At 43.0% G+C, this 26,019-nt stretch overlaps 1 protein-coding gene and 1 long non-coding RNA gene across 18 annotated transcripts in view; one reads left to right on the forward strand and one right to left on the reverse strand.

Moving 5' to 3' along the window:
- Positions 1-24,114, reverse strand: Rab3-GEF (Rab3 GDP-GTP exchange factor). 13 transcript variants are annotated; one of them, XM_025307788.1, is made up of 33 exons: positions 23,925-24,114; positions 21,738-21,974; positions 21,199-21,367; positions 20,956-21,121; positions 20,646-20,817; positions 20,383-20,540; positions 19,998-20,298; positions 19,447-19,776; positions 19,307-19,339; positions 18,824-18,936; positions 18,025-18,743; positions 17,547-17,785; positions 16,614-16,805; positions 15,080-15,442; positions 14,843-14,911; positions 14,547-14,747; positions 14,203-14,398; positions 14,008-14,100; positions 13,798-13,931; positions 13,532-13,690; positions 13,179-13,370; positions 12,934-13,021; positions 12,636-12,778; positions 12,100-12,240; positions 11,139-11,283; positions 10,892-11,021; positions 10,531-10,747; positions 10,188-10,460; positions 9,610-9,789; positions 7,437-7,445; positions 3,413-3,485; positions 3,191-3,237; positions 1-2,566 (listed from the first exon to the last, which is right to left on the reverse strand). In XM_025307788.1, the coding sequence occupies exons 2-33, from the start codon at positions 21,831-21,833 to the stop codon at positions 2,108-2,110; spliced, it is 6,000 nt and encodes a 1,999-aa protein (XP_025163573.1). In that variant the 5' UTR covers positions 21,834-21,974; positions 23,925-24,114; the 3' UTR covers positions 1-2,107. The 13 variants fall into 13 exon arrangements, with proteins under 13 accessions (XP_025163573.1, XP_011142134.1, XP_011142136.1 ...); XM_011143830.3 differs by having other exon boundaries at positions 2,108-2,566; positions 20,646-20,826; XM_019842166.2 differs by lacking the exon at positions 23,925-24,114 and adding an exon at positions 23,670-23,850 and having other exon boundaries at positions 2,108-2,566; positions 20,646-20,826.
- The window catches only part of LOC105184801 (uncharacterized), a 10,364-nt gene continuing 7,077 nt past the window's right edge, over positions 22,733-26,019 (forward strand). The window contains exons 1-4 of one of the 5 annotated variants that reach the window (XR_003114376.1): positions 22,736-23,659; positions 23,752-23,860; positions 24,402-24,440; positions 25,098-25,253. This is a non-coding gene — a long non-coding RNA (uncharacterized LOC105184801). Of the gene's footprint in view, positions 23,660-23,751; positions 23,861-24,188; positions 24,441-25,097; positions 25,268-26,019 lie in introns of those variants that run through there. The other 4 variants (XR_003114379.1, XR_849905.3, XR_003114380.1 and 1 more) reach the window with 4 other exon arrangements.

Genomic DNA, 26,019 nt, shown 5'->3' on the forward strand with positions numbered 1-26,019 from the left:
TCAACTTGGCTACAAGTATATATTGGGCATAAGGCGTCTACATGGATGAGTACTATACAATGCGAGGTATTAATTTCTCTTCTAAGAGGTCTATAAGATTTCTCTGTTGTCGCGCATAACTGTGATAACACGACTCGAGAAATGACTGACAATGATCGATCGACACATTATCTAAACGTGGCATCGACAGGAGCTACACATCGGGATTTAGGCAGACAGATTTGGTACGTCGGGATCTCGTGCTTCCTGCTCTTCCAAGTCTTTCGAAGAGAACATACCCCCTCCTGACGCTCTTGGAAATGCATTCCTTTCCAGTTCAGCCGGCGAACGGCGCTACGAATATGTATGTGTTTCATATGAAAAGATGAGAAACCAAAGGAGGGCAGAGGGGAGCGTACATCTGCACGCCCGTACTGCTGATTACATTGCCGATTCCTATTTACAAGTCGTACATTCCTTTTTACAAATATCTATACGCTTCTTATGTTGCAAGAAAATATATCATTTCCTCTGACATCTGTGTGTGGCTGTGTGGCTGTGTGTGTGTGTGTGTGTGTGTGTGTGTGAGAATGTGTACGTGTGTGACGTACGCTACATTTACTTCACACGGAGTTCGCTACTAATGTACATACATTGTTTTTAGGCTGGTCGTTTGTCTACAATTCTTTTTACTTTATATCAACGCGTATCAACGTAAGAAGGTATCGAGAAGTAGACGGTAAAGAAAACGCAATGATCATTTCTTCATGTTCTGAAGAACGTTCTGTTTTCCCTTTTCTCTTCTTTTCTTCTCTCGCACTTAGTGCCGACGTCCGAATGTCGCGATCGCGGTTTGAAACCGTGGCTTAGCGCTGTTACAATTCCCGTTATTATCGCGCTTAACTAAGTATGTACGAGTCGTAGGAAAAACGCAGGATGTAAATTTACAGCACTCTCAGAGACGTCGCCTTTTCTACTTTCTCTTTTTTTCTTTTTTGTTTAGTTTCGGGGCTATTGTACAGTTATTACATTATATCGTATATAATGCCTATCACTTTTGGGACATTACATGTACCCTAGAAGTGTCTTCTACGCTATCTGAGAAAAACAGGGTATTTGTCTTTCTGCCTACATTCGAGCCCGTACAAAATAATGACCATCACATGTTTACTCGAGACATACGACAAACGACAGTACGTGTTTCTATACATCCTACACACGACAGTTTCGCTAACACTTCATATAGGCGACCGTGATGAAATCAATCAGAAGAGTCACCGGTTAAATTTCATTGCAGATGCGAGGGAGAGAAAAACAGCGAACGAATATCGAGCCGCCTGTCATCACCCTTCGTCACGCGAGTATCAAGTGCTTGAAAATGTGACTCCGACAGAGCGACCACCAAAAGAGAACCAGAGAAAAATTCGCATATTTTCGGCGTTCATCCACGACATCGACACGCTACTTACTTCGACTACACGCGAGGTAAAATAAATCTTTACACTTCCAAATCGCGAACGATCACAGTTACAATTTCTGTCGCGGCGCGTATCATATAAAATTGTACTTCCAATTATACGAATATTTATTGTATTTAATTGCTTTGGGTGACACGTACGCGTACGTATACCTACGTGTAAGTACGAATAGAAGAATACGATTATCTATCATCACATTAACGCGAGACTACGTCAGTCCGATGCTAAGTGTAACAATCGTCGGGCAGACGAGTTGCTGCTCCCTCAGTTGTTATACGACTTCTCACGAGCGTTTGGATTCCATTAAAAAGGTAATGTTGATGCGGCGCGTTTACTTGGTGAAACAAATGCTTCTGTGAAAATGAAGGATGCTTGCCTCGCCGTTACTTCGCCCATGCATATGCATCCCTGACGTGGGATAAATTCTCAAATAAATATTCTGAGAGAAACAAGAGAGATAAGGAGAGAGAGAGATGAAGAAAGAGAGAGAGAGAGAGAGAGAGAGAGAGAGAGAGAGAGAGAGAGAGAGAGAGAGAGAGAGAGAAAGAGAAAGAGAAATCGCACACTTATACCCAAGGTAGACAGGCGTAAGGGGCACAGCTATTCTTATTGTGGATGCCCACGAACGGGAGCGAGTGTCTTTGCCTGTGTCAGTGTTGACGAGGATAAGGGTCCAGCTGCGTGTTTCTATGCGCCTGCATCTGCGGCGTTACGTTGCTTGATTGCGCCTGTTCCTGTTGTCTGTGTTGTTGTTGTTGTTGATAGTGGTATCGTGGCTGGTGGTGTTGCTGTTGCTGGTACTGTTGGTGCTGCTGTTGCGGTTGCTGGTGGTGGTGCTGTTGCTGCGGTTGGTGCTGGTGTTGCTGCTGCTGATGCTGTGGTTGGTGTTGTTGATACTGCTGTTGGTGGTGCTGCTGTTGCTGATACTGTTGTTGGTGCTGCTGCTGCTGACGTTGTTGATGCGGTTGTGTACTGTGTTGCAATGTGCCGTGTTGTGGTTGTTGATGCTGCTGTTGCTGCTGCGGTGGTTGCTGGCCCTGTTTTCGTTGCTCCAATCCAGCAGCCACGTAGGAAAATACGCAGAGAACAGCGTAGCAGATCTCAGACGCCTGTGAATAAAGAAACGTTTTATGATTGTTACATTGCGTAAATACTGATTAATATCTGTGTGATTGATTTATTGGCAATGTGCGGATAAACTTGTCAAAGATCGTCTGCGAGATGTGACTCGTGGAAAATGTTCGTGGAGAAATTAAATAAAAATTCATGCAACGAAATTGAAACAGAACTTACGTGAGATGTAAAAAACGAAAGAAACTCAGGGAGATAAACTTCATGCGACGTTAGTCGCGCGTTTATACTTATGATGACCCTCCGACGGAAATTTATGAAGAGTAAATGCGACCGAAAATATTCTATGCATGCAGCGAACCGCCTCTTCAGCCTGTTACACAATACACATCTACATACGTGAACGTTGAATGAGGAGAAACAAAAAATAAATTCAACATATCTTGTATAATGCATATTTTTCTCTCGGCTTTCTGTTGCTCAAACGAAAACGAGAGTTACACTGTTTGTTTTATCTTAAATAAAATAGATAATACTTTTTTTTTATATATAATTTCTTTCTTTTAGGATTAAGCACCTTTTATCATGACAGTAAGTATTTTACAATATTTTGCCGGGAAAATCGAATGCACTAGTGACTGACAAAACAGAACGGTACTCACCATTTGTGACTTATATTTACGTTGAATTACTTGTCTAGTTTTAGGATCTGAAACAGAAGAAGGCACATGGTAAAGTCCCGTTGACCGAGTACCCGGGAGTGGCGTGAATTGCAGCGTAAGCGTGTCAGTAACGTGGATCTCTACTCTCCACGAGATGTGTCTACGGGCGTGAAAGCGTAATATTAATATCGATGCGGTATTCGATACGTGTGTCTCACTTACTGAATTCTTCCAAAACAAAGATTCCATCCTTTTGAGTAAAGCACTTGCGGATATGATCGAGTCTTACAAAAAACTGCAAATAACACAATTGTATTGCGTTAGTGGTCTGCGCACCGCGCGTCTACATCTGGATCTACTCGATCATGCACACTCGTGTGACGATTCTATGGCTTGTCTTATGCGTCAACAACAATATCGACCGTGTGTGTGTGTGTGTGTATGTGTGTGTAAATATATATGTGTGTATAAAACAGCTTATTTCAAGGCTTGAGAGATGGATTCGTGATGGCTCATTCGGCGAGAGTGAGCATCTGCTTTCACCCTTCGAGCGCTGATTATTCGCATATTGAACAGTCATTCAACATTCGTTGTATCATTTTTCCTTGTTCCAAGGATTCATACAACTCTTACGCGTATTCGTGAGAATTCTCGCAATTACGGGAGAATTATATGTACATGCTACGAATGTTATTTTAGTTGGAGATTCCTTGAGAGTGATTCAACCTCGACCCTCTGCGAAAGATTCAGACGCGCTCGACGGGCTTTGTGTGACAGATTCGCACATATCACGTACTATCGCACTGTATGCTCTAATTGATCGCGCGTCGCCACACCGAATTCACGGACACGAGAGTAAGCGTTGAAATTATGCAAGTTGCTTGTAAGTAATGTGAGTTGAAAAATTGCGAGTGCATTACTCTCTATCGGCCGCCTCGCTTGTCAGATACGGTGGCACGTGTTAATATACGTCGCTAAGAAAATTATTAAATTGGTTTGTGACGTCTACAATCGTATGATGATCGTTATCGCTAAAACAATACGTCGCTCACTAGACACGATAGTCAAGTATAATTTGCTAGTCAAGTGCGAGAAGCGATGCTCGCATACACAGAGACATTATTGCGGAAGGAGATTGCGTTTCTTCCGTTTCTCTGACGAAGCCGACACAGCCTGATTTTATCCGTCCAAGTTGCTTATCTTTCGTGTGATTTCATACTCGCGAATAATATCTGTCCGCGCCTGACGAAGCGAGCGACTAAAATGAAAAGTGCGCTAAATAAATGATTTCTCGCATCTGCAGAGAAATGTTTGTCGAACGTTAACATATTTTACATCCTTATATCTGATCGTTCCCTTAATGTCATGCGCACGCGATTTTATTCTCGTTACGTAATAATCTCTCGCAAAGGACGAGCGACAAACACCGAGTCGCGCTGTACATATAGAAGAGATTGTAGGCATTATATCTCCCAACAGCCGTTGTGATATACCAAAATTGAAATATCCATCACACGTGCAGAGAGAAAGAGAAAAAGAAAGAGAGAAGGAGACAAGGTGTACGAGCGTTCGCAAACGAAGGAAACGAAATCGAGAGACTCGAATCCAAGTATCTCTGCATGCAAACACACAAGGACTCTCCCCCTGTTCAATCGTTTTCACGATCATGTTCCCTGTAACACAGCATGCACAACCCTACGAGAATATAATAATCGCAACAATCCAATTGCTACGATCCAATCGCAAATATCCAAGAGTGAGCAACGGAGAATCGTTTTCGCAAAACTCAACCTCCGACGATCCTCAGATGAGAATCAATCTCTTTCTTCTCGGAACGCTTTACTGAACGCGTCAGCAAAACTGTTTGACTCGATTCTACAAGTTTCGTGACGTGCTGAGTTTTGCGAGGAGAAACGACGCCCCTGAACAGCAGCAGGGCCAAAGCGACATGAAAGCAAGCTATCCAGGATCTATCGTAAACTACCAAGGACTGCCAACAAGGTCTCTCAAAGTTTACCGAAGACACCATGCATCATTTAGCTGCTAATCTCGGCATATTTGAGCTTCTAAAGCGAAATCTATATAGCTGCGACGGCGGCGAACGGAGCGGCAGCAACAGCGTCAGCGATACAGCGGCAGGCATAATAGCAGCAGGCAACTCTGGAGATGGCCTAAACTTAATCGTAAATGTCACTGATTGCTTAGCGTCGATAAGTTGCTAAATGTGCAATTGTATCATCTAATACAGACCGGTGGACGTGGACTGTCACCGACAATGATGCACGGTCGTGATATATATATCGATCGTGGGTGGTATATATAATTAGGGAGAAAGAGGAACGAGAGAGCGAGAGAGAGAGAGAGAGAGAGAGAGAGAGAGAGAGAGAGAGAGAGAGAGAGAGAGAGAGAGAGAGAGAGAGAGAGAGAGAGAGAGAGAGAGAGAGAGAGAGAGAGAGAGGAGAGAGAGAGAGAGAGAGAGAGAGAGAGAGACGTATTACAGTGGTATAACAAATGTCACTGTCAGGTGGGCGAGAGAAGGAGAGATATATATCGGTACAATGTCGTCTAAACAAGAAACATTATGTAGCAGTGCCATGCTATAGAAGTGTATAATATTGTGGCGAGGTAGGTAACACCTGAGGCTCTCGCGCGAGTCATACTTTCCACGACGATCTCGGAAAGTCTCATTCGTAAATATATATATGTATATATATATTTATATATATGTTTGGACATCACTATACAGTACGAGAAACCGTTGCTCTACTAGCATAACTAGCAGTGTGTGTCTGGCAAATTCGAGGGGAGCGATGTGTATCATGACCATATAAATCGGGTAGCTTTATCCTATTCCGTCGTTTTGTATGCTCTTTGGAAATTCAATTCAAATCGCGAGTCGTAGAGAGAAAAAGAAAGAGAGAGAAAGAGAGACAGGAGGACAGAGAGATATAAATTTTGTATTATAGATATGTTAATTCTCTCGCATAAGCGGAGATGCGCCTCATTTAAATCCCCGAAAGAAGAACAGCGGATTCATCGGTGATCAACTGATTGTCGTATTGATTCTCGAAATTGTCGACAAAATTTTATGTAAAATTTTTATCGCGATTTGATTGACTCAATTGCTTACGTTAACAGTCATGTTTTATATTACGTTTATTGGTTTCATCGATATCCGGCGTTATACGATAGCTCCCGATTATGCTGGTCGATTATAATATAAAGAAATGGAGGACAGTTAAGGCACTACGAGTATAATATCGTTAATGTATAAATTTACGGCCGCGCTCCGAAATTATACGCAAAGTGGCTTCACCCAACAAGCCATGAACGAAAGTCATTTTCTACAGCTTGCCTTCGCGAGCACAGATCATCGACTCTTGCGCATTACGATGCTTGCTACGTTTTCCAATTGTTCTCATACAAATAAAAACCAAATGTGAAGCGAAAGAGGCTCGTCGTCAACGTAAAGAAAACATCGTTTTTGGAAATTCTACAGAAAGAAAGAGAGGATATTCTGACATTTCTGACGGATCTTCGATGAAATCCATATAGCTATGTCAACCGCTAAGATTCGATCGGGCCGAGCAAAGACGACAGTAATATTATACAAGACTCTACAGACTTGTCAATCTTCCGATTATACCACATGCTATTATCGTGATCGAAAGATCCGGTGTGTAACGTGGAAGTTGTAATGATCGTGACGTAATGACTGTGTACGTACTTTCATGTATACGAGTGATAGGCTATATAGATATATATATATAGTTGCATTGTGTGCATCGAACATCGCTCTACAAGTTGCACTAAACACTACTTACAAATATTTCATCTAAACGATATATATATAGATACGTTGCCGGACTTTCGATATGCGACAAACACTGTTTTGCATATATTGTTCATTACTGGAGATACTTGAGAGTTTCAGCTTTACGATATATCGGAGACATATAATATATATATATATATACATATTACAATTAATAGACGGGTCGATCGTAGAAAAAACAGTAAAAAGTAGACAGAGTAGATCATTGAATTCGAATGCAATTTAAGAATGTATAAGTAGATATGTAGTAATATATATATATATGTATATATATATTTATTTATATATATATATAATATAATAACGGCCAAAAGTAATGGTAAAAATAAATAAGCATCTCCGGAACACGGCCAACATTGAGTATATAGTCAATACTGAATTTATAACAAACAGTGATTTATTGATTGATACCTCGAAATCCTGTTTGCCCAGCCGGGGCAATGTCGATGGACAGGACAAGAACAGAAAACAGAAAAACAAAATTAAAACCTTTGGTAATAGTAATAATCCACTCAGTTAGATATATATATAGAGATAGATAAATAGATAGATAGAGCTGTACACGATGGTATTACAGCCATATTATGTAATACACCTATCGTCATGGCTAATCGTTAAAAACAGCAAAGTTTCATTGTTCAAGGACCATCTCAAAAGTTCCCCAAGCTGAGAAAAGTCTATCATCCGATATCCGAGATCCCGTGCGAGTAATATCCCGCGAGCATTTCGTCATTCGCGCGAGATTCCATCAATAATAATAAGAAAGAGAGAGAGAGAGAGAGAGAGAGAGAGAGAGAGAGAGAGAGAGAGAGAGAGAGAGGAGAGAGAGATCCGCGAATATTTACCGTCGCAGTGAAGTTAGCGTGATGATAAAAAACAGCGATTTATGTTTGATGGTTGCGCAGATTTTTTACTGCGTTATTTTCTCGTCTCTTTTCACTTTTTTACTGTTTTCTTTTTCTTTTCTTTTATTTTTTTATCTCGAGCCATAACGAATAGACTTTCCTCGCGTATATAATCACGACAGATAAAAAAGTTGTTAGACTTATGGAAAAAATATAATGGCATCCAACATTCAAATACAAATGATAAGATATAGGAGTAGTGTTCAAAAGACAGTCTGTATATATATATATCGCCCTATACCTTACTTCCTATATATATATATATGTAGATATATAAAATATATAATGATAAATATAATATATAATCATATAATACAGATAAAAAAAGAGTCTGCAACTGCACATCGAGCTTCCATGCAAGAAAACATTGATTATATAACGCTTGAACACAATATTGTCCAATAAAATAATCGAAAGGATATATATATATATAATCGGAGTCGTATGTATATAAAAATGTCCTAGCGAGTACGTTACGGGAACAATTGCGATTAGAGATCGATTAGAGGTCTCGATACAAGAAATGCTTAGTTACGAGTGGAACAACTATTTCTTCTCGCTGGAAGTGTCGTGAACTTCCTGCTGGAAATGTGGGACATGTTGTGTACCAATAACATTTGCTTCTCGATTCTTTAACTGTTCACAGCTCCCTTCGTTTAGTGTAGATTTGTGTCGTTAAGAGTATACGCGTACAAATCCTCGCAAATTCTTTTCTTGGGCACTTTACAGTAATCCCTTTATCGTGAACTTCCCTCTGATGATTTAGAATATTGATTGGTTATTCGCCGATTAAATCACCTGGACGAGGAGCTCGGCTCGCTCCTATTGTGGACGCATAATATAACACGGTGGATCACGTACAGATACAAATCAATTAAGCAGATCATAGTGGCTAGCAGTGGGAGATAATATTGAGTGGTCCTTGCATCAATGCAATAATGAAAAAGACACCGAGAATATTTAATGATCGAGAGAGAGTGAGAGAGGGGAAGAAAAAAGAATATGAATGATAAAAGGATATATATAATGATTGATAACGTGTATAATGATTGTGAGCGACAAATGAATTCTCCATCTTGTACGGTTCAATTGAACGCTACCATTTTTGCACTATTGCCCCGTTTCCTGCCCTTTCGTTTTGACATAAACGTCCCATTCGACTATCTATTCGACATCGAGCATCTTTACAACATGACGAGTGTCGAGATTACCGCAAATGCTATCTCGAACCGCCGTCGCGATCGATGAGTCGAGACGAAGGGTATCTTTCTACAAATGGACCTGTAGCTTGTGGTAAAATAACATATTCTCTGACATATGTTTAATCACTGAAATAAACGCATAATTATAACGTCGCATCGACGCCCACCGAGTGAACGCTTTAACATTGTACAGAAGAACATGACATTATATAGTCGAAACGTAGGATCAGAGATAACGAAAGATGATAATCGTCAAATTAAAGTTCGCAATATATATATATATATGTGATGTCAAATGCGATCCAACATGACACAAACAATTGAAACGTAGAATGTAAAAAAGTATATATATATGTATATAGAGAGAGATAGAAAAAAAGAGATAGAGATAAATTTGCGCAATCCTGTGAGAGTCAAGCTCTCATTCCTCCTGCATCGTTACAGCGTAAAGTGTGCTCTCGAGAATATGAGTCATACCTTGCTATTCGCGAAAAGTAGACCGACGCCCTCCATGCAAACTTGCAGAAGCCCGCCTTCGCCCGTTCGCATGTCCTGCACCGGAAATTCACCGCCGAGTTCGATGCCCACGTTCGCGCCTCGCCCGCGAGCCACGGCCTTTTCCATTGCGTCCTTTATGCAATAATATAGATCTTTGCACTGCAAGCAAAGCACGTTACGTTAAAATCGCATTTTGCAATTTGCAGAAAATGCCTACTGTCAACAAAATATTCTAGAGGTCTCGCTATTTTCATAATTTGACATATTTTTTCAACGTATTTTTCTATATATATATAATATATATATATATATATATATGGAATTACTAAAAAGGTTTAATTCTATAATTTCCAATTTGTCTTCATTAAATGCCACAATGAAGTCAAATTTGAAGTTGAAAAGTCAAACCCAATTTTTTTTAAATATGCATTCTGTCTTTAAATAATTTTTATGATCACCAATGAGTGTGACATGATAGAAGAATTAATGCCTATTATATCGGCGAATCTTTCTCTCGTTCATTCTTCTCCTTTTTCTGCCTCTAGAGAGGTACATACCTTCTTCGTATAATATTTATGCAACTCTGTATCACCGCCGCTTCTCCTCCACAAGCACAGGACCTTATTCTTCGGGCTATACGTCATATTGACTACGCGCTCGTACCACCAGCGTTCCACTATCACGCCGTTCACCGACCTCAGCACGAGCCCGTCGTGGCGGACCTCGAGGAACCGTAGATCACCCTCGGCGTCGACCCCGGAATGCACGGTAAACGACTGCCGGTGCATTTGTCGTGACGTTAGGGGTTTCAGATCGATGTCGTTTCCGTGCTGAAATGTCGAAGAAGATTTGTTGATCGTGTCGTGCCTGGCACTTCGCGCGGCTACAGCATCCACTTACGAGATTATTGATTTGATCGAGCAGTTGATTCAATTCGTGACTGTAGATGAGGCCGATGTGACTCTTGCCCAGTAACCTTCGTACTTTCCGTTTCAGTTCGTTCTTGTCGACATTCAGCATCACCAAGATGGCGGTGAGATTGTGTAACAGAGTGCACAACAGTCTGTCTTCGTCGTGCTCCAGCCGTCGCCTTTCGCTTTCGCTCAAACTCTTGTATCTGTCATATATATATATATATATATATATATATTATTTTAATAACATTAACTTGAAACATTAAGAAAATATTAAGACATGAGAACAGAGAGAGAGAGAAAAAGAGAGAAAGAAAAAAAGAGAGAACTATCGCGGCGTCTTTCACCTCTCCATCATTTCACCAGGCCCTTGATCCATGCCCATCATGTCGCGCTCCTGCGAGACAGCGTCCAAGAAGGCGTCCTCCCAGAATTGCATTTGGTCCCACAGAGGGGATCTCTCCTTCCCCAGCAGACCTGAATTCAGAAAGCGCGGCAGCGGTCAATGCGCTAGTCGATGAGGATCAAACTGATCAGTTTATGAAACTGTGATAACATCGTCAGTGAGATCGCCGGTTAAACAGAGTGCGATACCTTCGAAGAGATACGTTCTCGCGGCCTCCGGACTCGGCTGTGTCGTGGTGGGTATCAAACTACCACCGTGATACCGGAAGCCAGTGCTCAGAGACGACTTGCTGGACCAAACGCTGCCGGAACGCTGCTTGCCTTGCCGGGGGAACTAGAATCACAAGAGCGCGTAAGAGTGGAGTTAATAGCGTTCTCTCGAGAGATAAGGAGAATATCAATAAGTTGCTATGAAGATCTCTCAATGAATCAAAAGTATAATGACGTTTGTAAGAGTACATCTTCTCTATCGGCATCCGTCGATTGTAGCGGTACAAGGCGATACAACAAACTAAAAAACTCATTCGCATAGCTGATTGCGCACGATGTAATTAACTTTCTCGCTAAGGTCAAAGGGTAACTTCAGATTGTTCGCACGACGGAGGGAAACACAAAGAAGCTATCTGTACCACAGACGACACGCAATTTTTGTTCTTTTCTCATTGGTATCATTCGCATCAATGATGCCGTTGGTGTCACCGTTACCCTTCGATAACGATTCTCTAGGTGATTTTATCAACGTCCATCCGGCGTGTGTTCCTGTCTGATAGATGAGCAAGCGTCGGTGCCGTTTGGAATTATGGAGAAAGCGCCTCTCATACTAAATATCAATACTATATATCAGAGCTGCTGGCGTGTCAAAGGAGATGAAGGGCTCTCTACTATTCCAAAGGTGCACATATTCAGGCATTTGAGTGCTCGAACTTGATGACGGCCATCGAGAGCTTACTAACACACGCACACGCGCGCGTTTCACTTCAAGTTTCACGTAATAATTGTCCGAATAACAATTTCGCAACTAAAGTTGTCTCGGTAACTAAGCTTTGCCGTCAGTTAACTCGACAGGAATGGACGACGCTACTGGAATATGTTGCTCTACGAGAGGTAATAACTATATAAATATAATAAACTAATTCAGTAGGTAATTTACATTGCCTTGCTCGACCTCGCTATCAGACACAGTGCTTCGGAAAGAAGCTTGGTGCGCTTGCCGAAAAGCAGGATTAGTGATAATGCTACCTCCGTCTGTGGATAAAGCTTCGCTGCTTCCCGTTCCACCACCCCGCCCACTCTAAAAAACACATGACACGTGTGCGTTGCACGTTATAATGGAACGTGAACATTCAAGTCGTAGTGTTGCTTTCATTGCTAGCTTTACAAGGAACCGTTAAAGAAGACGAAGAGAGAAAACGCACAGGAAGATGAAGGAGCTATTGAGCCGATATAAGTGTACACCGAGAGAGAATTAAACTTCTCGTCTGTCTCGGGACGGGGGGAGGCTTGTATATTTTTACCGTGTTCTTTAACAATAGCGCCTGCGGCATTGTATCGCGATACCCAAGTACTGTGGACTACTGGCCAACTTGAAACTTCATCTCATATTTGAAATATTTCCGAGTAAGCTTTTTGTACGAACGGCGAGTTCCACCACTAGTGTATAAGTATTCGGATATTCGATTTTTCTACCTCGGAATCGAACGACGTGAGCTTGCTTAGAAATTTTCCCTTCTTCGTGAACATATCCAGAAACATGTCCGTCGTCGATTGGCTCGTGTCTCCCGTCGTTGCTGCTTGCACGTGCGGCATGTCCAAGTGTACCTGCGGCAGTTCTAATGCACACGAGAACATTAATCTTCGACGTTGTTAATATCTGTTTAAGCTTTAATGTATGCAGCTATGTACATCTATTTCTCTTGAACTGAGTTAAAAGGAATTTAACTCAACTGCATCGACGTCCAAAATATAATAGCTCTTTAAAACATACCCGATTTTTGCATAGTGTCTGCGAAATCGGGCTGATTCGGCGATTGAGGAGATTTTAGGTTCTCCCTACTGCCGAACGGGCTGGATGCCTACGAAGGAAACTCTTTCTTTAATTATAATAGTTTTTATTAATTATAGTCATATTATAAAATATTGAATAAATATACAGAAGACAAAAGAACTTTAAATTATGTCACGACGATGCGCGAATAATATGGATAAAAAGATATTGAAATTGCTCAATACCTGCGACATCAATGAGCTATCGAAACCACCTTCGGATAAATCTTTGCTCCAGTAATGCGTGTGAGCGATCTCCATCAGTTGAAAGACAGAAGCCATTCCGCCTAGTCCAAAATTATTATACGTATGCGCAAGACCATACGTCACTGCTTGAAGGCACTTTAACATTCCCTTGTACACGGGTCTCGGTATAGCCTATGAAAAAGTGAAGCAAGTACATACAAGTGAAGCATAACTACACTAATTAACCAGCATTATCGAATAAATGTAAGCAAGTGAAAACAAGCAGTAAATGTGAAACGCTACAAATTCATCGTATCATTTTTGCCAAATTAAGATACACATTCAAAACTCACCACATCGTCAATGTGATCGTCCGGACTAATTTTTCTATTGAGACCTTTGTTCAGCTTCGTCACGACTAGATCTCGATAATTCTCGTCCTCCATCAGCTTCTTCAATCTGTTCAGTTTGAGCCAGCCGACACCTTCCCCTGCCAATACCTGCGTCACCACCTGAAATATTTATTAAAAGATTTATTAAAAGAACGCAAAATTAAGATCGTTTCTTTTTTTTATAAAACTTATAAAACTTTGAAAGCACAGTTTCAACGAGCACTTACGTCGTTCAAGAAAGCTTGATTGTCGCTATTTGTGCTGGAACGTTCCGCGTTCTGCATTCTCTGCGCATCTTCTTGATTAACTTTGTGCGAGGAATGCTTTATCAACGAAGAACGCTCCACCAACCCAGTTTTTCCTACAACATACAGTGCAATGACACGTTAGACCTTTAGTTTCAACAAATCAAATTAATTAAAACATCTTGCACGTACCTTTGGGAAATGGTCCGAGAATTTGAGTTTTCTCCTTCGATTTCTGGTTCTGCGGGAAGAAGCTGCTGCCTCTGTTAGAATTATTTTTACTACCTGAAAATTGGACGCAATTTCATAATTAATTCATAAATTTCGTAAATTGTAATAGTATACGTAATAATATGTTACGCATAACAGAAAACTATTGGTACGTACCAAACAAATCGCTGAACATACTGCTCGTCTGCGCGGCGAAGCCGTTTAAATCACTACTGATATTGCTGAAGAAATCCCGCCCAACGCCGCTACGCGTGTCTGATGCGACCAGTTGGTTGCTCATCGAATCCTTTCGCTGAGTCATATTGGGAGATGGCGGCGTATGTACTGGCGATTGTTGCGATTCACCGAGGCTCTAAATACAAGTGAATAGTAAATTCGATCAGAGATGCACCGATACGAAACACTTCTATGTTATATTCCAGAGCGTCTGAAAGTAAACGTTATTCTCTAACGAGACTCACGTTACGATACTCTTCTTCAGAGATACGTGTTGCGCCTACCTTGAGCAAGCCCTTCTTCGCGGCGACTTCTTTGGCACTTTTCGTCAAATCTCCCAGTGTACTCTTGCCGACGTACGTCAAGTCATCTAGCGTATTTTTGCTGACACCGGCTGCAGTTTTACTCGCCTCCAGCGCAGTCTTCGACGCTTCTTGCACCGATTTGGTAGCCTCACCCATGGCTTTCTTGGTTTGTTGCGTCAACTGATCAAATCGCAGCATAAAGAACATAAATTAAAGGAGTGTTTCGTTGTACAAGTTGTCGTACTTTATATAGAATAATGAACGAAAACGCGTACCTGTTCCAACGGCGCGAATAGACTCTCCTCGCCAGCCTCAGTAATTTTTTCCTTCGCCTGATGCTTGAGCTAGAAAAAAAAACATGAATTGAATGAACTAAAATATTTTATTTATACAGCTCGTCTATCATCTAAGCTTTGGTAATAAGGAACTTTCTAAATCTTCTCAACGCACTTTTTTTTCTTCTTGATTTGGATACTCGAACGCTCAGATGAGAACAATTTCTGTTACAATACCTTGTCCATTTGCGCGAGTAGCCCGTCCTGACTGCTCTGTCTGGTGGTCTCGCGCACCAAATCCTTCGCTTGGCTGGCGATCTGCTCGAACAGGGATCCCTGAGAGCCTTGTCTAAGCACACCATTTCCGGTGTTCGGGCTGCCGCCGCTGTTTTGTCGTTGCACCCCATTATCGTTCTGTTTTTGCGGGATTGGTCCCGCCGACGACTGCCGCTGAAGCTGCGCTCCTTCGACATGATGCTCGGTGGACGCGGTGCTGATCTGTCGTGGCAGCAGCGGACCAGTGGTGCTGAAGCTGGAGCCTCTCGCCAGGACGTTCCCGACACTCGGCTGACGTTGTAGACCTGATCCGGTGGGTGGTATCTAGAAAAACACACGAGATTATTTGTAACTGTTTCCTTCATCTTTCTGAGAAAACGTGTCAAAGAACAAAAGGACACTCGGATCTTCTCTAATCTCGTATGACAAGAAGTCCTTCTATCGATGGTAATTTATACTGGAAATTTTTGGAAATGTCAATATTAATAAATTCCTAACAAACAATATAAATAATATAGTGTGATAAGTGATTCCATATAGATTATACATTAGGGACAAATTTTTAATTGCATGCGAGGATATAGTAGAAAAGATCCTCGGATACTTTCTCTCTGGAACGTTACACATTAACCAACGTAACATTGACAAAATGGTCGTACGATATCTCAAAGTTTAAAGTGTACAAAAAAAAAGAGTTATTCATGCTTCAACGGAAGATTATGTTTAACGTGGGGGTTAAGTATAAAAAAAAAGTCACAAGTTATTTCTACAAAGAGAATCGTTTTACTTTTTTGGCAACGTTAACTTGCAGCAGTCGGAAGAACGTATAAGTTCACAAATTCATGTATGAATGTGCATTTGCATGAAAATAACATGTTAAATTTCACGAGCAATCATCAAAGTGCAATCACGTATCTCGGAAAGTTCAAACAGAAGGAAGAACAAGTGCATTATAGTAAATCTGATTCGCTCATTTTTCATGCTGAGAGAAAACGGTGCGATATATAAATAAACTGAGGATCAAACTGGAGACAATTGGAACTCACAATCAGATAGCCACATTAAGTACTGGGACGTGAACAAGGAGTCATCATGATCGTGTCTTAAATAATGAACGTGCAATAGATTCGAACAACGGGCTTTGATTATGACGTGTGAACGAAATTCAAAATAAATGTAAATATGAGTCATAAATGTCACTGTCGAAATAAAAAGCAAATCAGGAACGAGAGAAGCTAACATTCTCCTTAAACAATATTCTTAATGAAAGATATATAGGAGGAAGAAGAAGAAGAAGAAGAAGAAGAAGAAGAAGAAGAAGAAGAAGAAGAAGAAGAAGAAGAAGAAGAGATGACAAAGTCGAACATTCCACATACTTCCACAAGTCCCGATATATCCCATCTATCATGCATCTGCTCGAATGACACCGAGGACAAAAGTAGTCGACAGTTACGCGGGTCAATAGAGCTTCAAAGGTAACATGGAGATGACTCACAGGAGTGACATATCTACTGACACGCGAAGTCCTGTGAGGAGTCGCAGGACGTTCAACGTCGGTGAGCGAAGGAGTGCCTAAAGATCCCATGCTTATCCCGAACTGTCCTACTGAACTTTGTGCGCTCAGGATTGTGCGCGGTGTTATTGTCGACGCGGAGTCTGACTCAAAGCTACCACCCTCCTCTTTATCCTATGATCAAGCAATTCGTTAGCGTATATCGATGATCCGTTACGTCGAGCTTTACGCATTGTTAATATCGTTATGAAAATAAATATTTTTCATAGGCATACAGTATTTATACATGTGTCATTTATATAGCATGGTGATCCAGAAATATCAGAAATCTACTGATATTACGGTTTTGCATCGGGATGCGGATTTTGTTCTCTGATTATGGAAAAAAATGAAAGAGTGAGAGACATAAAGTGAGAGAAAACTGAATGTAATTTAAAATTTTTTAATGTCGGATGATTGGTTGCAACATAAAAGAAAAATTTTTTTTTCAGTAAAGTGCCTCGAAGCAAAAATAGAGTGATACATTATGAAAAAAAAAGTTGATAAATTTTATTGTTGCAGGGAACGAACTCGAGAAATTTCTCCTTCACGAGGGAAAATCGAATGGTCGAATGAACATGACTGATATTTTTAAGTAAATTTAATATGATATGATCTCTCTAAGTAAATTCGACGACATTTCTAGGAGTTATGATAGGTATATGGTAATCTTTCCGAGTTCAAAATTGCTCTACTGGGAAATTCATAGAATGTGGCTTATCAAGTTTCTCGTTGTATATAAAGTATATAAGTGTATAAAGTACCCATATATATCGTATGTAAAAGTATTATTTAGCTTGTAGAAACTGGTGCACAGAGAGAAAAAGACGAGAAAGAGAAGATAGATAAACGATAGAGGGAAACTTGTCCACTTACGTTAGTGGATTGTGAACCCTCATGAATTTTCGGATTTAATTCAAGCTCAGAATCCCTGTTAAAGCTTGGACTACTGAGATCGCTGTGACTAGAAGAAGTACTCGGTGGACTCTCGGGTCGTACCGGCGAATCCTCCTCCACACCCGGATATTGCAAGGAACTCGGAGGGTTATAGACATTCTTCGGATCCACCGAAAGTGACATTTGTTGGGGTTGACTTACTTGCGGACAATTGTAACCTGCGGAAAACAATTGAATTTAATTACCTACGATGATATCCTAACGTTTAAACAAAAATATAATTGCCGCGATCATATATAGATCATATAAATTTAATTTAATTTAATTCAAATTTAATTTAATTCAAATTATGCATTAATTACGTAGTTTGTTTCAACTCGACACTTGTTCGGATGCGCGCCAAGTTTCGTTTATTCTCAGGAATTCTACTTCCATGTCGTCGGTTCAAGACACCTACCCGGCGAGAGATCGGACGATGCCATCTCGGAAACAAAGTCGCTCAAAGAAGAGTAAGAAGAGCTCGTGCTCTCGGCGCCCTCAGAATCGGAGCCGCTCTCGTCCGTGGGCTGGCTCTCGAGCTCCTTCATCGCCTTCAGAGCGTTCGCCAGTGAGCTGCCGGAGTCCCAGACGGGAAAGTAGATCGGCTCGAGATTGCTCGCGTACCAGCGCGACTTGTCGCCGATCTGCGCCGGGTCGAACACTCCCGTCTGCACCCGGAGGAAGGCCACGTTACTCGGTGTGAGCGACCACTCCGCCAGGAATTCAACCGCCTGCGTGCGCGCGAACTTATTCAAGAAACTGCTCGCCCGGGGTCGCGAGCGCAGGAACGAGTTGATCTGAAAGGCCACCACAGGCCTGGGGTACAGCCTCAGAGTCCTTGTGTGCTCAGTGAAATTGGCCAACAGGTTTTGCGAGTTGAAGAAGCGCACCATGGCTACTCGCGTGGCGATGTCCACCGAATCCACGTCGTTCCCGTAGATGAAGGGATTGAACGGCGCCATCGGATTCTGCCCGACCGCGCTCTTCGGCAGGTATGGCCCGCTCGCAGACCCGATCGACTGCGACATCGACGGTCGACGAGTCGGACTCGACGTGCTCATCCCCGGTGAGTTCAAAGGGGTGTGTTGAATGTGCGCGCACTGATCGATGCTTGGTCTGTGTTTCGTAGCAGTTACGCTGTAAGGCAAACGACGATTTTGTTACACGAGACGCTGTTGATTAACGATGACTCAGGGAAAGCGTTCAAGTAGACGTACCTTAAGTTCGAATGATGCGATACCATGCTTTCTCTTCTACTCGGTGGCTGAAAAGAGAGACGAGGTGCGATATCTTGCGGAGGTAGAGGAGGGCCCGACATACTGGCCATAGCCTAGAAATTCGTCGAGTGGTTAATAAAACTGAATTCGCAGGGTCATTCGTCGCAACATATTAAGAAATTCACTACTTCCACTAGATCATCGGCCTACGAATAAAGCGATCGAACGAATATCACGTATGGCGTAAGGTCTACTTAAAATGTTGGCTACTCTGCGGGTTTCAATGAAAAGAGGAATTATAAGTCGATCTTCTTAATCATTGTGATTCTACTTCGGTGTCTGGACGAATTCATGTTGCAATATGGTCTATGATTCATCTACGATCCATCTACGATCGATTCTATGTACGATAAATCATGCACACTACTAACTACGAAACAAAGAGTAAATGTCACAAGCGGACTGAATTGGTGAAATATTTACACTAGAGCCAACTTGATCCATCAGTTGCATTGCCTGCGGTGAAGGTAACGAGTCATTAAATATGTCTCATTTGTCATCGTTTGCAAATAGTTACGAGAGCTTATGAGTTACCTCGATGATAAAGTCGACGATGTATTTACCTGCTTCAAATGGTTCTTCAGAATGGTGCCCTCCGGTTCCGGCAACGGCGGCAAACTGTCGTTCAGACCGCTGGGTGCCGTGATTTTATTGCTATCTAGGTCCACCAGCCAAATATCGTCGGGCATCTTGAAGTTTTTCTTGTACAACAGAAAAGAAGCGGGTATTCCGATCACAAAGGGCGTCGGCGCGAGCAGCAGCTGCTCCGCGCAGCTCATGCACGTCGGTAGCAGCGGTATCGCCGGAAACATGTACTCCAACGGATAAATCATCGTGACGAACGCCATAACCGACATAGACAAAGCGTTATAATCTCGGGATTGAAGAACGATCTAAAAAGAAAGATACTAATTTAATAATTGAAATTCTCGCAGCGTGGAGAACTGCTCGGATTGGCTTTCGGATTTGTCTCCGATGTTTCGTGAATATATCAGTTCACTTCTTCAAAGATTTCTTCTCGTTGAAAAAGCGAAGCCCCACGAAAAGTATTTCCTCCATTCTCAATAAGTATTTAAACGAGCTCAGAGATGTTGAAAATTAATCCCAGAATTACCTTGTTCTCCAGCAAGATCAACGTAAGAACTTTTAGACATATGTCAACGCCCAGGAGCTCCAACGGAAGATGTAAAGGAAAATCGACCAAGGAGAATCTTGTATGGTCCGGTAGAGCGAAACATAGCGGCAGTTGCATACTCGGTGATATGATTTCGACCTCGACGCGCGTTTTCGCCGGGACCGGTACAGGACTGCTAAGTAGACGCAGTATCCACGTCTCTATCTCACGTACGTCGTGCAGCACGATTGACGGCGTGCCCTCCAAAGCTTGGCCCGTCAGCACGCTCCACACCGTGTCCCTGCAATGCGAATCGCTGAGCTAGGAGAGACTGTTACTTCTCCGAGCAGCCAAATCTGCGAGACTTGACGAGATTTGTACGCACCTATTGGTCTGCCGAGAAGCTCCCACTTTCTGCGGCGAAAAGCTCTCGTTGCACGCGTCGATGATTTTCTTCAAGACGAAAAGACACTCCCGAAACATCGTGAAGAACGGGTGATGCGAAATGATGCATAACGAAGTCAAGGAGTGATTGCGAACCCTCTGCGAGAGTATCACATTATTTATGATAAGAGATTAGCAAGATATGAGAACTATGGGAAAAACGTTAAAGTTCAGTTGACAATCGATAAAGTTAATAATACCGACCTGACGCCTTCGAGACGCTCTCGGCGACGGAGAATGACTGCCGCCGCTCTCACTGTCTCCGCTCGGCGCGATGATGTCCAGTCTTGGGGCGTGAGGCACCTGCGGGGTGTCCGAGTCTCTCCTGCTGCTGGAGCAATCTCTGTCAGAGTCACTAGGACCCACCGCACTGCTCCTATAGTCGCTATAACGAACAGCTGGAGATACAATCTCACAAGCAAAACACTCTAATCGTTCGATTCATTTCAGACGCGTGATCCGACGATTTCAGGGAGGAGACTTCAAGTTTGCTAATAATTATAAGCCATTTCACCTAGAAAATGCCGAGTCTGTGCTTCTCTCCATGCTCTTCCTCCAGCTCTCTCTCCGGAACGTGGTGTTGTACTTCTCCCTCTTGAGCGACATCCCCGCGCTAGCCGCAACGCCCGCCCTTTCCATAGGTCGGTAGAAATTAACGCAGATCCCATAACGCGTCTTGCCTGCGATCAGACGATAGACGTCGTGTTGCATCGACCTCGCCAATTAGGCAACATGTCATCTGAGAATAGATACGTACCTGAATCCTTGTCGGTGAGAGTGAAGGTGAAGGATGTCGCCTCTCGTAAGGCCGTGCGTTTCGGTCCCATGCTGCTGCAGCCTTCCGGTTGGCAAAAGTACACCATATCCAGAGGCAGAGGGAAGTCCTTGTGATCCTCCACTGGATATCTGCGCAACAACTCTGGAACCTAAACAGCAAAAATTTACACGAGTAAAATATATTGAAATGATTATTAGAGATACAATTATTTTACAAGTAATTTACAAGACTCTTATTCTTATTAGCTCCTCTACCTTGTGTGATTTGTATAGTATATAGAAATAATCTTTTATTATATTATTTGGGTAAGATATTCGACTTATTGTATCATTCATTAAAAAATAAAAATTCTATCTATGAACTTTTCAATGTTTCATTTTTAAGTACTTGGTTATTTCTTGTTACACCTGATACAAATTCGAGGAGATCCATTTGTAAATAATTTATCGTAATTAAAAAATTTGTAAATAATTTGTCGTAAATAAACGTTAACTTTGACAGACTCCAAAATGTTGTACCTGTACGGGCTGACGAGAGGCAGGGGGCAATCTGGCCCCCACAATGGCGAGATAATCCACCAATCGGGGGCACAGATATTTCTTCTGTATATCCATGATCGTGATTTGTATTTATACACAAGCTGTGTCACCGTTGTATACGGTATATGCAGGACAGCCGAGCTGCTGAATGTTCCTCAGGATCGTTCCCAGGTTGAATCATGATTGCACCATTCTCCCGCTTATTGTTTAATCCACCTGCCAATTCGATCGCGAGAGTCGCAATTAATTAACGTTGAATAGCTTCGATTAATTGAGCTTTCGGTGCAATCGTCCTCAAGGAATGCAGGCTTGATTGACTCGATAATATTACCGATGTACCGTGGGCTTTCAGATCGTATCGCGAGGAATTCAACGAGTGACAGAGTTGAATTTAATTTCCTGCAAATTAAGAGGAGACAGAATACATAAATCGCGCGCGAAGAACGACAGAGGCGAAGGACGACGACGAAGGGATCGCAGGGCGGTCGAGGGACGAGAATTCGAGAGATCGATGAATCCGAAAGCCCGAGAGAATATGTGTCACCGTGTCGAGAGCGGGCGTGCATGCGCGCGGTCGCGGCGCAACGGCGGAGTAGGACCCCGTGCGTGTTTAATTCCACGGTATCGAACTTCTCTCATATTTCGCGCCGTGGCGCAACGCGAGGTGTAATGAAACGACTTGGTCGTGCACGAAGCCACGTATTGCCGCGTGTTATTGCTGCGCCGTCGTATTCTCCGCAATTGCGGAGCGAAACATGTACGTGTCGATTTTACAGGGCCGACCTGGCAATTACGGCTCAACGAGAAAAGCGATATCGCGCTGGTCGGCACGAATGTTGAGAAAAAAGAATGGATCCATCGTTTTCTGTCGTTCGAAAAATTCGCCTAAAGACATTGGAAGCGTCTCAAAATCCCGTCGCTTTGGACTCGACTCTTTAGGCTTCTTCTAGGCTGAAATGCGATAAATAAATTAAATAAATTTAAAATAAAAAATGCGCAACGACAGTCCGATCTAGCTTCTCATAGCAAAGGTGTGAGGGGTTGAGATTTCAATCTCTTCGGGAATTTCAAGAGTCGTTCGTAGAAATCTCTTACCCTCATATGGAATCGTCAGCTCCGTGCAAAATGAATCAACGGAATGTCTCAAACAATGTCCCCGATTCGAGAATCATTAGTGCTCATACCGACGCGAGTAATTAGCCACGACGTTAAATTTCCAACGCCCGAGCGCGCGATCGATTATTCCCCGATTGCGTGGAGCAGGTGGTCGGCTAACGTTCCTGAAAAACTCGACGATGGAATCGTCGAGACGTGCCAAGGTGTCGGTTACGAGAATCGGAATTATCCGTACTTAGAGGTTAGTCGCTCGGAGACCTGGTCGCGCGACCAGCTGTGCGTTATTAAATTGTACCTCCATCTGTGGCGAATCTGCCTTCGCGGGGACGCCATTCGCGCCAAAAAGGCGCGTTAAATTTACGAACGAGACAATCGCGACGGCCAATCTCCCGCATCGATCCTAAAATACGCAGCTAATCAGGAGCGAACGTCAGCCCACACTGACAATTGTCCCGAATTGCGTCTCGATTGTCGAGATCGCGCGAGACGTTGGATCGATCGAAATCGAAGAAATCCGCGTCTGATTTCAAGCCGTGACGGCTTTCAAGTGAACGGATCCTCGACTCTCGGGCGCAAATCTCAGCTTATTTCGAGCGGGTTCGTATCCTACTGAGAACAGGTAAGCTCGTCTCTCCTCGACATCGATCACCGACTCCGACAGCCGCGGCTGGAGCACGACGAAATCCAATTAATCCATCGTGATACGCGTTAACCTTGCAAGAGGAGGACACGAACTTAGGCTCTCACTCGGTCGCATCGATCACAAACGAGCCCTACCGCGATAGGTAAGTTCACCTTTCTCACTGCCATCCGGCGAACGTCGTTCTCGCCGTCTCGCATCCGCGGCGCAGCCTAAAATCGCAAATTCAACTCGCAGGAGTCATCGGCGAATTCGCGGGACCAAGACGACTCGCAGCCGACGTCTGATTCCTGCTCGAATATCCGCGGACCGCTCCAGGACTTGGAACATTCGCGTACCCCAACACGTAAGCGATTCCTGACGTTTGAACCGAAAGTCGACGAAACTCGCTCCTTCCTCGGCGGACTTACGTTTTGCAATGCGTGACACGGAGGGAAACCGCGCGTCCTCGTCCGACCACCGCCATCCGTCCGACCAGCGTCAGCGGTTATTCCGTATCAGCCAAATGGCGATATCGCACTGGCCACCAATGCTCCCCCGGAGCTCCGCACCGCCCCGTCGATGCGAGGCGATGCTACGCGACGCCGTCGCGTTGGATCGTTCGCCAGAAACGGTACCAAGCAGGCGCGCCTGGACGCGCGCCGCCGCCGCCGCCGCCGCCTCCTCCTCCTCCAGTACCGGCACTAGCACATCCTGATTCCACTTCCGAAAGTGAATTTCCGTCCCCATTATGGAGCCGTGCTATCGTCGCCTCGAGATCCTTGCGTTGTCGTCCATCCCGTCGTCGTCTCGCCGCTAGCTAACAGATGGAAAACTCTCGGTGCCTTCAGCATTGTCAGCTTCGAGATCTTTTGCGTTTCTTTACCTTTTCTTCTTTTTTCCTTCAGTTGCGTTTCTTGAGGCGGACCATACATTGGTCTCAAAATGTGAGTGCGATGCTGAGGCTTCGCGTATATAATTTTAATTAATCTTATGTGCTTCTTTTTTTCCTTTTTGATTCTTCTCTTTATGCGAACGAAAATACTGACTCCGAGCCGCTTTTAATTCTTGCATCTCTTTTTATCCTTTTTTGTTATGTAAAAAGTAAACCGTGTATTGATCTCTCTCGTGCGTATAGGATATAGAGCTTACCGTACGGATTACGGAGTGTGAATCACACGTAGATTCTCTTTCGCGTAGTGTAAATCATATTGTTCTTTCTGCTCATGCAGAATATGTATAAAAAAAGTTGGCGGTATCTGTTGAAAACGTATGGGTGCCTTTGAAAAGCTCGCAATTTTGTTATTTTAACTCCGGCGTGTATGCGCAACATTCAACACATACTCCGTTCTTCTCGCTGATACGAGCTGATATCTAATATCGCCTTTCGTTTACATTTCGTCAATTAACGATCTGATTTACCAGGTTTTTGAAATCATTAAATAAAATGAAAAAATTAGCCTCTTTCGACGTCTTTCCAGAGATTAATCAAGATATAAGATATCGGTAGAAATAATTATATATAGCAATTATAAGCAAAATCTTTCAGTCTTAGGACTGAAAGGAAATATGTAGCCTTTGCTTTCTAAATATGTAACTTTCAGAGACGGAAATAAGCTCGTCAAGTTCGGCCCTGTGCTTCCGAAGCACGTCGCATGGCCCGGTTGGCGTACTCGCGCTCGGCGTCACCAGTCGGATCAATAACGCCCGTCAGGTTCAGCTGAATGTCTGGGGACACATGGAGGGAGGCGAGTACGAGGGTAGGTAGATATAGGTAAGCAGGCAGGCAGGCACGAATGGGGCCAGAACCTTGCGGGCGTCGACTAGGTCGAGCCCGAGGTATGTACGATGCTGGCAGGGCGAAGGACAAGCGTGCCTCCCGACGTCTTTCGCTCGAGCCCGAAATCCCCACGTGGACTTTCGTCGCGGGGGAGTCGTAGGGTAGAGGTGACCCCATTCCGCGCTAATAATGCGGACGAATTATAGCTTACACTTCGCGAGCGATAACAGGCGAACATGTATCTATTCCCTGATATGTGTCTCTTGCTCTAATATATTCAGTAAATATATCACTTGGCATGTATCTCTATGTGACGGGCTCTGGGTGTGGCGCAATTCACGGTAAAATCGAAAAAGAGAGCCCTTGTTCGGGAAAAGAAACGTCGAAGAAAAATTCGATTCTCTCGCATCAAGGATCGATTTCTGACAAACAGTGCGCGAAAATTAATATCAATATTTGCCTAACTTTTTAAGCTCGCAGGATTCTCAAGGACTTAAAAATAGATAGAATATGACACTTATAATTTAATAAAGTCCTGTGTCGGATCTAAACAAAGAGCTTCTGTTTTTAATGTTTCATCGGGTCAACTAAATATTCGGTTCGATTTTTAAGCTGAATTTCATTCCATTGTATTTGATGGAGACAACACATTTGTTAGCTGAGTAATCGCCATTGTTGTCTATGATTTTTCATAAATGTTTTGCCAATATATTCACATACTTTTATTGCAGAAAGTAGCCGGTTTA

This window comes from Harpegnathos saltator, unplaced genomic scaffold (genome assembly GCF_003227715.2).
Source record: "Harpegnathos saltator strain DR-91 unplaced genomic scaffold, Hsal_v8.6 scaffold1, whole genome shotgun sequence".
In the NCBI taxonomy this organism is placed as follows: domain Eukaryota; kingdom Metazoa; phylum Arthropoda; class Insecta; order Hymenoptera; family Formicidae; genus Harpegnathos; species Harpegnathos saltator.